Source organism: Gekko japonicus, unplaced genomic scaffold, assembly GCF_001447785.1.
Source record: "Gekko japonicus isolate JY-2015 unplaced genomic scaffold, Gekko_japonicus_V1.1 scaffold446, whole genome shotgun sequence".
NCBI lineage: Eukaryota > Metazoa > Chordata > Lepidosauria > Squamata > Gekkonidae > Gekko > Gekko japonicus.
Genome location: NW_015168058.1, coordinates 285,018 through 297,792, shown reverse-complemented (window position 1 = coordinate 297,792; position 12,775 = coordinate 285,018). Strand labels below are relative to the sequence as shown.

The 12,775-nt window shown below is 45.3% G+C and overlaps 1 protein-coding gene across 1 annotated transcript in view; it reads left to right on the top strand.

Annotated features, from left to right (window-relative positions):
* The first annotated feature begins 744 nt into the window (after positions 1-744).
* Positions 745-12,775, top strand: part of PLEKHG3 (pleckstrin homology and RhoGEF domain containing G3) — a 58,486-nt gene continuing 46,455 nt past the window's right edge. Inside the window, exons 1-4 of the mRNA XM_015414499.1 lie at positions 745-1,140; positions 2,779-2,879; positions 9,370-9,439; positions 11,161-11,261. Of these exons, the coding sequence (XP_015269985.1) occupies positions 745-1,140; positions 2,779-2,879; positions 9,370-9,439; positions 11,161-11,261 (668 nt within the window). The remainder of the gene's footprint in view (positions 1,141-2,778; positions 2,880-9,369; positions 9,440-11,160; positions 11,262-12,775) is intronic.

Here is a 12,775-nt window from a genome sequence, read left to right as displayed (position 1 = left end):
CAAAATGAGCACCGCGCAAAATTTCTTCAAAATATATATTAGGACTTTTAATCATATTCTACAATAGTTCCACAAAAAGTACAGTTGTTTGGAACAGCACACAATATGTGATCATCAATACATATCACACTTCAGTGTGAAAAGTCCTTATTACAAGACTCCAGGTGGCTAAAGTGTTTTTGAACTGTTTTGTTTAATTATTGAAAGCTTTGGTTCCATTTAAGCGGTCCTGACGAAGATCAAGGAAACCCAATGGCACTCCGGAATAGTGCACTGGCCACCTAGAGTCTTCATGGAACTTTGTAATAAGGACTTTTCACACTGAAGTATGATATCATTGATTGTTGATCACGTATATTGAATCAGAGGATTGGTCTATTAAGGTCAGTATTGTACACTCAGACAGACAGCTACTGTACAGGGTCTTAAGCAGAGGTTTCCCACATCACCTACTACATAATCCTTTTAACTGGACTTGTTGGGGAAACAAACCTGGGACCTTCTGCATGCCAAGCAGATGCTCTACCACTGAACCATAGCCCCCCCTCCCCCAGTTACAGTGCCAATTTTCTATTTTCATGTTTTGCATAGGAATCTTGCAAAAAGTTATAGAAAATAAGTTAGCTGCATAAATATGCTAAGCAGAAATGCAACACCCCCACTAATATATGTGTCATTTGTAATCAATCCACTTTTCACTCTCTCCAGTTATATATCTGATGTAACTTGCATAATAAATTGTCCATGTATCTTAACAAGCTGTGGTTTTTCACAGAGTTGACCTGGCTCCTGGCTTCTCCCTCTGCTGGCAGAGATGACAGGATTCCAGCACCTGCTTCGTCGGGCTTGAACTCCTCAGCACACCCTGTGGAGCAACTGATTGTTCACGTAACCAATGTTAGCCGCATTATGGAGGATTGGAATGACATCACACAGACACCTGCTGATGCTGCCTCCCTGAAGGCTGGACTGCTACACAATGCCAACAACAATGCCTCTTCGGGGACCTGGCGAGGCCTGAGGAGCCCTTCCCTGGCTTCCGCTGTCTCCCACTCCAAACTAAGCTACCTGGAGCGTGTGGTGCTGGAGATTGTGGAATCAGAACGTATGTACGTGCGGGATTTACGAAGCATTGTAGAGGTGAGTCTGTGTGCCATCATGCATGCCTCTTAGAATGAAGAGGAATCATCCTTAATCTGTCGGTACACAGTGCACTTAATTATTGTTAAAAAAACACTTCATATCATGCCATTCCCTCTTGGTTCAAAGTAGTCTACAGTGATAAATACAAATGCTATAAAACTATGTGTCTTTAAACCATGCAGAAGAGCTTTAAAGATAAATTATTCATTTTTTATGTATTCATTTCACTTAAGGATAAATCTTCCATAGTGGGGAGCAGTGTTCCCTCTAAGCTGAGTTAGTGTGAGCTAGCTCACAGTTATTTAGCCTCCGACTCACACATTTTTGTCTTAGCTCAGGAAGGAGGGCTCCAGAGCAAACTAATTTATGCAGTAGCCAAATTGTTTGCTCACAACTTTAGGGCCAGTAGCTCACAAAGTAGAATTTTTGCTCATAAGACTCGACAGCTTTGAGGGAGCATTGGTGGGGAGAGAAGCAAGACTGTCTTCAAAAATCAATCTTCTTTAGATGGAATGAAAAAAAGCAAACATGCTGTAATAATAGCCAGCCACTGACTGTTGTCTGTCGGTCATAACATGTCTAACAGTGCAATCCTATGCAGGTGTACTCCACTCTGAGTCCGTTAATTTCATTGGGTTTAGACTGCGTAACTTTGCATAGAATGGTACTGAAAATAGACTAATGTATCATCTTATCCACGGTATCCTCTGTCTCTATCATATCTCCAGTTAAAATACAGGAAATTAGATCGAATCCTAGAATCATAGAATGTTAGAGTTGGAAGGGACCTTGCAGGTCATCTAGTCCAACCCCCCACACTCTGCAGGAGCACAGATAAAGCACAACAAAAATAACCTGTCAAAGTAGCTCTGTTACACATATATTTCTGTATGAAATTAAACAGGCATGACTTTAAGATGTGTTTAAAGAATGCTGAAGAAATGTCATGGACCTTGGGAAAGTCCTCTGTCATTCCTAAGGATTTTCCCAAGTTCTTTTGTGCCCCATCAGCCTACTTAGGAAGGAGAGGTGCTATGGTGCAGAGTTGATAGCTTGATCAAAGGGTCTTGGTGGGCTTCATAGGTGGACATAATCATTGCCTATTGTCATAAGGGCTTCCCTTCATTGGGTCTTGGCATTGGAATCTTGTCTCCTGTAGCTACAGCTGTTCCCGACCTAGGAAAGAATTTAGGATGCGCTGTAGGCCTTCGGCCTTGGGTATTTCACTGGGTAGTGTTCTCGTGCTTTTCTCTCAGCAGTAGTCTTGACACTCTTCCACAAGGAGGGTACGCTGACAGTTTTTTCCTAGAGACACGAGGAGTTACTGTCTGCCTTAGCACACAGCATGTGAACAGTATTGTGTATACTACTGTGAATGCCATTTGTCTGTATGCTTTGCCCAAAGGTGTGTTTAGTTCTGGTAATAACCCCTGCCTGTGTTGGGATGTAAAAATCTGCTTTCCCAGTGTCTAATGAGAGCTATGGGTTCTGCCTTGAATATAATATCCCCAGAGGAACTGATTGGGTTGCTGCTCCCATCGCTTCTACATATTTAGGCAGTTGCAAGTCTTGGTGTTTTGTCCTGTTTGCCTGCTTCCTATGTGGTAATGCTCATGGCTTGATGTGATTTTACAGAATTACTTAGGGAAGATCATAGACACCCAAGAGCTGCTCCTGCGGCCAGAACAAGTCAGCGCACTCTTTGGAAACATTGAGGATATCTACGAGTTAAATAGGTGAGTGTGATGTGTGGCCACCACGGCTTCGATGGCCTCTCCTCTCTTTCTTCCCATTTCTTCTTATTGATTTTCCATCTTAGTTTAAAAATAAACAAAGCAGGTGATCTTCCACGCGTGGCCCTAAGCTCAGCCTTGATCTGTACAATACAGCAGCATAGCATAGTAGAATCACGAGAGGAAGGAGTTGACTTGTGTTGATCATAGGTGAGAGTCTGAATGACTGGAGGCAGACCAGGAAACCTCTTGGGACTATGGCAGATCGCTCCATGAAAATATCTACTCAGTGTGCGAGACAAATTCTGTGCTGGGTCTTATTAGGAAAAACAAAATGGCTAGTATCATAATGCTGTTACATAGAAGTATGGTATGGCTGCATTTGGAATCCTGTGTTACAGTTCTGGTCACCCTGTCTCAAAAGGATATTGTAGACCTGGGGAATGTACCTAAAAGGGCAACCAAAATGAGGAACAACAAAGAGTTTGGGACTTCTTAGTGCAGAAAAAAGACAACCGGTGGTAGTGTCAAGATAGAGGTTTATAAAATGAATACATGATTTGTGGATTTTCTCCCTTTCCCCCAAATACTAGAACTAATGGGCACTCAAAGAGTTGATGGGTAGTAGATTCAGGACAGATTTTAAAAAGTACTTCACACAACACATAATTTGCTTGTGGAACTTGCTTCTATCTGATGTAGTGATGGCAGCTACTTAAGGTAAAGGTAAAGGTTCCCTTGCTCGAAAGCCAGTCGAATCCAACTCTAGGGTTGTGGTGCTCATCTCCGTTTCCAAGCCAAAGAGCCAGCGCTGTCCGAAGACGTTTCCATGGTCATGTGGCCGGCATGACTAAACACCAAGGCGCATGGAACGCTGTTACCTTCCCACCGAAGTGGTCCCTATTTATCTACTTGCAATTTCTTGCTTTTGAACTGCTAGGTTGGCAGGAGCTGGAACTAGAGACGGGAGCTCACTCCGTCATGCGGCACCCGGGTCTTGAACTGCTGAACTACCGACCTTCCACAGCCTGCAGTTCAGCGTCTTAACCACTTGAGCCACCGCTTAGATGGCTTTAAAAGGGGATTTGACAAATTCATGTAGGATAGCTCCATTAGTTACTGTAATGGATGAATAAGATCAGATTGCTGGTTTGCCAGGGGAGGTGTGTAACGCTGGGATAAAGGTTAAGTCTGTGTGCTTCTGCTTTGGAACTTTTGATGCGCCTAGCCTGCTACTGAGGATGCTACCGAAAACTCACTGCTAATAAAAAACAGATCAGTACTGAGGGGATAAAAGGATTTAGCCCAGCCTGCTCCCTGATGTGCTAGCCTTCTCCTTGTAGGGTTTTCTTAATATAAGGTAGCATTCAAAAGTGAGCCCCACCTACAGTCTCAAGTGGTACGGTCTTTTCTACCATCTCGTTCTGTAGCATCTACAGAGCAGGCATGACAATGAGACAGACAGGAAGCTGGCATGGAGGGTAGGCAGGCACCCACTGGCACACAAAGCAGCCTTTGAGAGGGAAAAAATTGCTGTCAACAATGGTGTGAAATCACTTCTGAGAAAATCTAGAAGTATTTATTTATTTATTTATTTATTTTTAGCCCACCCTTCCCACAAGCAGGCTCAGGGCAGGTAACAGCAGTTTGTCAATACAATAAAAACATTTCATTAGTACAATAAATATACTTTAAAATGGTGGCCACAGCCCTACAGTAGAAATAGGGCTGCCAAGCCGCGGCGGGGAATCTGCACGTCTTCACAGGATCCCTGCCGCGGGGGACAGTGATACGCGTTGCACCGCCGTCGCCAGGATGTGACGCTATGCGTCACATCCTGGCGACGGTGGTGCAACGCGTATCGCTGTCCCCCGCAGCAGGGATCCTGTGAAGACGTGCGGATCCTCTGCCGCGGCTTGGCAGCCCTACGTAGAAAAATTAATGGTTGCGAGAGGTCTTGGCCCATAATAAGATGTAAATAGTGACCAGCAGTTGTTAATGGGTGACAAGAACCTCAGGGTACATTGGACGTCCGCTGTCTCAGCCAAAGGCCTGGCGGAAGAGCTCCGTCTTACGGGCCCTGGGGAATTGAAGAAGATCCCGCAGGGCCCTGATCTCCATGGGGAGCATGTTCCACCAGGCAGAGGCCAGGGCGGAAAAGTCCCTGTCCCTGGTTGAGCAAGACGGCATCTTTCAGGCCAGGGACCTCCGGGAGATGTTGATCCATGGAGCGTAATGCTCTTCGGGGTGTGTACGAGGAGAGGCGGTCTCTCGGGTATGTTGGTCCCAGGCCATGTAAGGCTTTAAAGGTTATTACCAACACCTTGAAGCGGATCTGGAACGCAACCAGTAACCAATGCAATTGGCGGAGCACCTGCCAAAGGTGAGCCCATACAGGCGTCACCAATAGCAAGTGAACTGCCGCATTTTGCACCAGCTGTAATTTCCGGGTCAGCTTCAAGGGTAAGCCTGCGGATTGTTACTGTAGGAATCGGCTGTTAGCTTTACCATAGCATTTCCAGTGATTCCTAGAGATGTGTGACATCACTTCCAGGAAAACCCAGAAGCGATGCTATGCCATCGCTGAGGGCCACCCTGCTACGTCCCCGCCCCACCTGGTCCCCCACTGGTTGTCAGACAATCTCACTGGCATGATATTTATTTTCTGTCCCTTACCACCATTTTTCTCCATCAACACAGTTCTACTAACATTTGCTAGCTGTGTATTACTCCCATTGGACCCTTCTTGGAACAGCACCTGTGCCACTACTGCTCATCCATGGACTTAGAATCTGTTTAATTTTGTGATTCAGTGCGGCAGGAGGCAAATTATACCACCTATGCAGGGGGCAGATTATACACCTATGCTGGATTATCAAGGCAGTCTTGCTTGCAGGCTTCAAATTGCAAGCAGTTAAAGTTATGATAAATCCATGCAAGAAGAATTAGGTCCTCTTTTTCTCTAGCTCTTCAATTACTAGAAAGTGGGTGCCACAGTGTTCTTTCACGTAAATCAAGCCAGGTGACTTTTCCCCAAGCTCTAAAATTACTGGCATGAGTGTTTGATCTGTGGTGTGTATCTCGGCATTGCTGAGCAGACCTGACTGGAGGTGGGGAGAGGATTTAGCAGCGGAAACCCGTAGCTGGGTAGAGAGGCCGCTTCAGTCCCAGAGTAGGGAAGCAAAAGCTCTGTTGTGAGGAAGCAGTGAAAACAGGCTGGAGAAGTGACCGACCAAGTTCAAATCCCCGGTTGTACTTTTGGCTTATTAGGCACCTAAGGTTTAGTCTTTCTCCAGTCTTGGGCAGCTGTTTCTCCACTTCTTTTGGTTGTGTGTATAAATTAGCCTGGTGAATTCACATTGCAGTGTCAAAAGTGGTTGTCAGAATGCAGCCTGGGCAGTTCCTGGCAGTGTGGAGGCGGTGCCTGGGGAGGGTGGCATCTGGGCAGGAGAGGGAGCTCAGCGGGGTTGTGGGGCTGTAGAGTCTGCCCTTCTAAGCGGCTCTCTGTAGTCAGGATGGAGATCAGTTGTAGAGATGTGAAGGCCCGGGAAAAAAACGGAAAAATTCAGGAAAAAAACGTTTTTTTTCCCTGTTTTTTTCCTGAAGCCTTTTTGTTTTTTTCTAAAAAATTGGAAAAATAGAAAAAATAAAATAAAATAAATTGATTATGGAAGATTTTATTTTAACATGATGAATAAAATATTTTAAGAAAAAGTGTTCAAATATTTTCCAAATTATTTCTAAAATATACATATATGGTATCAGACTGATCTAATTTCTGTGCACTGAGGAGAAACAAGTCCTAGGTTACAAACTGAACTCTCCAATGCAAGAGCAAGATGCATTTCTTCCTTTAGGAGGTGCTATTGTCAGAAGAAAATAAAAAAGTTTCAGTTTTGTTTTTGCATGTGGGTGGGTATTCTGTTTGTAATAATTGTTTGGATACACTATATTTTTAATATGCTAGTTGTGATAATTTCATGCCAAGTAAAAATGTCCATAGTCATATTTTATGTTCCTAAAGTAACAGAATGACTTTCAATCTAGAAAAGACAAAAGAAATGCTAATGTAGCATTTTTTTTGAATTTTTCCGAAAATTTCCATTTTGTTCCAGAAAAAAATGGGGAAAAAACGGGTTTTTTTCCGAGCTTCAAAATTTCCGGAAATTTTACATCTCTAATCAGTTGTAATTCTCGAACACTGGGGCCCTTAAATGCATCTGATTAAGGAGGCTCTGCCTCCTGAACGTTTAGGCTGGAATAAATTTTGTTAGTTTTTAAGGTGTTCCTGGATTCTGTCCCCCCCCTTTTTTGTCTGCTTAAATGGTAAGCTTCGGGGGTCAGAAACTGCCTCACCACTCGAGATACCCCGTGCAGTGGTGAGATGCTCTTAGCTGGGGTCTCAGGGCTTCACTGTGGCCACCACAATCATGCAAAAGAGCTGCTGAGCTGAGCTGGGCAGGACTGATTGGTTGTTTTACCAGTTGGTGCGTCTCTCTGTGTTTTCCCACTCCTTGGCAACACTGGAAAGGCTCTCCGTGGTCAGGCGGGTACTGTGCCCAAATCTTTGCATGCTCTGTTGCCTACTTTCTCCATCTACATTTGGAGTTGGATGGGATAACGAGGTGGTTTGCCTGCAGTATGGAGAGCCTGTACTGTCCTGCTGCTGTGACTATAAAATGCACTGAGACAAAGGTCCCATCATGTTACCCAAACAGGTGTACATGTGTCAGGGCTGTAATGCAAAGTAGCAAGAACAAACACGTGTATTCTGAATACTTGGGATCTTAGCCTTTGTATATCAGATCAAAACTCAGGAAAACGAGGAGGGAAAGACTCAAACAGAAGGGGATTTTTATAAATGGAAAAGAAACCAGATTAATTTATGCAACACAGTAGAACAAACTGAGAGTTACCAAATTGGGGGGGGGACCCACAAAGCAGCAAATAAAGCATGAAGACCTTTCCCCAGAGAACCTGCCTGCCTAAAAGGGGAAATAAACCTATAGAAGACAAGGAAACACATGAGCCTGGGGGGACAGAATAATTCCAAAACCAGCTAAAAAATTGGGGCTGAAGGGGGGTCACTTTTAATACTTCTTTACCTGGGCTTAGGAGGGGAAGGGGTGTGGGCTTCAGAATGCTGGGATAATAAAAATGCAATCTTTCAAAGATGAGCCAGCCTGAAAAGACATCCTTTGTCTACATATGGTAGGGGGAGTTTTCCTTTTGGCATGGGGAAGTGTCAGAAAAGTTCCCTCGGGGAGAATGAGAAGTTAGATCTGTGTACTTACCTGTGCAGTCATTGTGAGTCAACTGCTGGAATCAGCCCATTGTTTTGGAAATCTGGGTTGTTACTAGAGATCAGATTATCTGGGAGGAGGCTTCAGGGTATTTGGGGGAAATGGCCTTTGAATGAATCCCTTTCAGTGTGGGCTTTTGCATGGTTGATGGAGGAGCTGCCCTGCATCCCTGTCCTTATTTGGCCTGACTCACTGCCCTTTGACATCACTGAAGTTCAGGCTCCCTTCATCAGTCCTCCCTCCCCACTGACTCCTTCAGTGTACTTTACCAGTTTAAGAAATTGCAAGTACAGAAGGGCCTTTACCAAGAGGCACACGTAGATATTTTACCACTCAGAGTCTTAAAAGGCCATTTTAATGGGATACCATATAGGAAAAGAGTCTGCTCCTGTGATCAAAGGTCTATGGAGGATCTATCCCATGTCACATTTCAATGTACAAGATATAGGGGTGAATGTAATAGATTTTTGTGGACCATAATATCCAGTTTCCTAGGAAGGTCAGCTTAGGAGAAATTCGTTGTATTACTGACAGATAGAGACAAATTCATTACTCTCCAAATGACAAGGTTTGCTGCCCCCGTTATGAAGGATAAAAAGAGGATGGGGGCATTGCTGACCATAGGATGTCTGACCTGTGACTGCTTCACTCCGGGTCAAACGTTGTCATCTTTTATTTGTCTCTGGATTATAAGGTCTTTCTCTCTTACTTTTAGATACACAATTTTGATGATTTTGTATTTGTAAAGGTAAAGGTAAAGGTTCCCTTGCTCGAAAGCCAGTCGTATCCGACTCTAGGGTTGCGGTGCTCATCTCCGTTTCAAAGCCGAAGAGCCAGCGCTGTCCGAAGACGTTTCCATGGTCATGTGGCCGGCATGACTAAACACCATGGTGCACGGAACCATGGATGCATGGTTCCGTATTTGTATTTGTATTTTAATACTAATTGGAATTTTTTAAATTTTTTAATTATTTTGTTTGTCCCTTTTAGTTTTATCTTGGTGGAATCTCCACCTTATTCTGTATTGTTGCTATGGCTTTTCTTTGTTAATGCAATAAAGACTGATGATTGATTGATTGACAATTCTAGGCCAACACTGAGGTGTATACGTGTGCAAAAGAGGGAACAAACCAAGACAAAAATGGGGGTCTCAGGGCTGGCTGATTGACTATTCTTTCTCCCTCACTCAGTGAACTCCTGCAGGACCTGGACAGCTGCCACAATGACCCTGTTGCCGTTGCAAGGTGTTTTGTGGACAGGGTAAGGAGATGAGAAGCTTTGTGGTGGTTGATTTGGTTTGGTGGTGGATGATTGAATGTCATGGCTGATACTGTTTTGTGAGCCCTTTGCCACCCATATGTGGGTTCTTCCACTAAAGAGGTCAGGGCTTCATCCACCAATACATAGGATGAAGTCTTGGAGTATATCTGAAGGCATATGATGCAGCAATCTTACTGAAACCAAGGACTTTTGGGTTTGGATGGTACCTAGATGGGACTGTCGGGGAATCCAATGTATTCTATCATGAGGAGATAGGTGGCATATAAATGTACTGAATACATTTTTAGGGAACAGGTTTTGACAGTTGAGTATTCACCACCCCCCCCCCCACTAAGCACGTACCCCTCTACAGAAATAAGGCAAAACAACAGGTCTCTGAGACACATCAAAGCATTTAGGAAAACAAAAGCATTTGGTTTTCACACCCCTCTTCCCCTCCTCCTTTCTCTATGGCAGGCAAACTATAAAATGAATACTGAGCCTGACATACTGCCCCCCCCCAAGAGCCCTAACCCCTTTGGTTTGTGAGGGATTTGTTATGGAATGCATGGGTTAGAGAGGAGTCTCTAACATGTTTACATTTCACCCACTCATTATGCAATTCATCAAAGTCCTTCCATTTAATCAAGTAGTATAGTCGGTTCCATTTCAACTTAGAATTGAGGATCTCTTCCACCTCCTGGTGGGGTTCACCATCCACCATTAGAGGAGGTGGAGCAGCTGGACGTGGTCTCCACTTGTTCGGTCCCGGATCCCTTTTTAGTAAACTGAAACAAAATAGAGGGTGACTATGCCTCAGAGTCTTGGGTAAATCAAGTTCCACAACCACTTTGTTCAAGACTCTCAGCACCTTGAATGGGCCAGTATACTTCCACTCCAGTTTCCTCCCCGGCTGGAGCCCCTTCAGATTATTTGTGGAGTGGTACAATGAGTCCCCAGGTTGCAACTCCCATTCAGGAGCTCTCCCTTTATCAGCCCAGTGGAGCTGCTTGGCGTTTAGGCGCCTGGGCGTGCATAATGCCTCCAGGTTTTCGTGGTCCGTCCATACTTTGAACGGCACCCTCACCCCCTCCAGCCAGTGCCTCCAGGTCATGAGGGCCAGTTTGATGACATCCACCTCTTTATCCCAAACAGCCCAATTACGCTCCTTGGGGGAGAACTTCTTAGACACATATGCCAGGGGGTGGAGCTTTCTATCCTCACCCTGTTGCAGGATGCCCCCCCCATAGCCACATCAGAGGCGTCAACTTGGATCACAAACAGCTTGCTTTCGTCAGGATGTTGTAAAATGGGCTCAGAGATAAACAGCTCCTTGAGCCTTTCAAATGCCTGCTGGCACCCCAAAGTCCAGTCCAGCTTGGTACTTGACTTGCTACTGTCAGGACCCTTTCCCTTGGTTCTTAACAAGTCAGTAAGGGGCAAAACCACCTAGGCGAAGTTTGGGATGAATGCACGGTATAAATTTGTGAACCCAAGGAATGATTGGAGCTGGCACGGGTTCGAAGAGCCTGCCACCCCACTACATCATGCACTTTATGGGGTCCATGCCCAGTCCCTCCCCCAAAATCTGATCTCCCAGGAAATGCAGTTCATCCTTATTAAACTCACACTTGGAGAGCTTGACAAAGAGCCGGTGCTTTTAAAGGGTTTTGAGAACCTCCCTGACCAACTTTACATGTGAGTCTTTTATCTTTCGCCAGGGGGTGGAGCTTTCTATCCTCACCCCGTTGCAGGATGCCCCCCAGATTCACATCGGAGGCGTCAGCTTGGATCACAAACAGCTTGCTTTCGTCAGGATGGTGTAAAATGGGCTCAGAGATAAACAGCTCCTTGAGCCTTTCAAATGCCTGCTGGCACCCCAAAGTCCAGTCCAGCTTGGTACTTGGCTTGCTACTGTCAGGACCCTTCCCCTTGGTTCTTAACAAGTCAGTAAGGGGCAAAACCACCTAGGTGAAGTTTGGGATGAATGCACGGTATAAATTTGTGAACCCAAGGAATGATTGGAGCTGGCACGGGTTCGAAGAGCCTGCCACCCCACTACATCATGCACTTTATGGGGTCCATGCCCAGTCCCTCCCCCAAAATCTGATCTCCCAGGAAATGCAGTTCATCCTTATGAAACTCACACTTGGAGAGCTTGACAAAGAGCCGGTGCTTTTAAAGGGTTTTGAGAACCTCCCTGACCAACTTTACATGTGAGTCTTTTATCTTTCAAATAGACCAAGATATCATCCAGATAAACTAGCACCCCCTTGAATAAATGCTTGTGTAACACTTCATTGATTAAGTTCATTAAAACCCTGGGGGGCCCCACTAACCCCCAAATGGCATCACCAGGTATTCAAACTGTCCCAATGGGGTATTGAAAGCTATTTTGTGCTGGCTTCCGGTTTATGGCGACACGCAGGCAGACACATCTCCCGGACGTCCCGAGGATGTAGACTGCAGACCAACGTGTGGGAGGGGGTCCGACGGGTCGTGACCCCCCCCGGAGCCTTGGTAAAAGGCTCCCAGCCAGGGGTCTTTTGAGGGGCGACCTCTTCGATGGCCGAAAGCTGGAGAATTGAGGCGCCCCTCCGCCCTGAAGGTCCTGCCGCTGAGTGACCACATGGTACGAGTGCTGCTGACTGAGACAAGCATTGGAGATCGGGCAAAATAAATGATGATGAGCGAGGCCGAATGGCCAACAACAAACTGTGAGTCGGGTTGAAGCGAGCATGAAGATATAAAAAGAAGCTGCCCCCCCTAAAGAGCAACGGGAAACCGAGCGGGGGAGGGATCCCTCCCAAACGCATAGACAAAACACGGAAGGAAAGAGGGGGGAGCAGAAAAATAAGCGACTAAAACTGTTTTAAGAGACTTACCAGAGCGCAGAAAAGTGTTTGGGCGAATATCAGAAACTTTAACAACTTCTTTGAAAAGTAAACAAATCCAAAAAGATGGCGGGGAAGAAACCGGAGAAAGAGAAGCTGTTGAAATCGAAACTAGGGGCCAGTCCTCAAACGGATGAGGTCACTGAGCTCTCAAAACTCTTAGCTGACTCCCTGCGCCCCCTGCTGGACGAGATAACTGGCATTAACAGCTGTCAGTAATTGGGCAGAGTGTCGCAGCGCAGCAGATGCAACTGACTCAATCCTTAAAAGCAACAGAGCAAGTGGGAGAGAAGGTGAAGGAAATGGATGTCACTACTAAAAAAGTTAAGAAAAAGGTGCAAAAGATGGAAATGAAGCAAGCTACAGAAGAGTCAAAGCTTTTACAGCTACAAATGGATAAAGCAAATTTGGTTCTACGGTTTCAAGGGGTCCCGGAAATTGA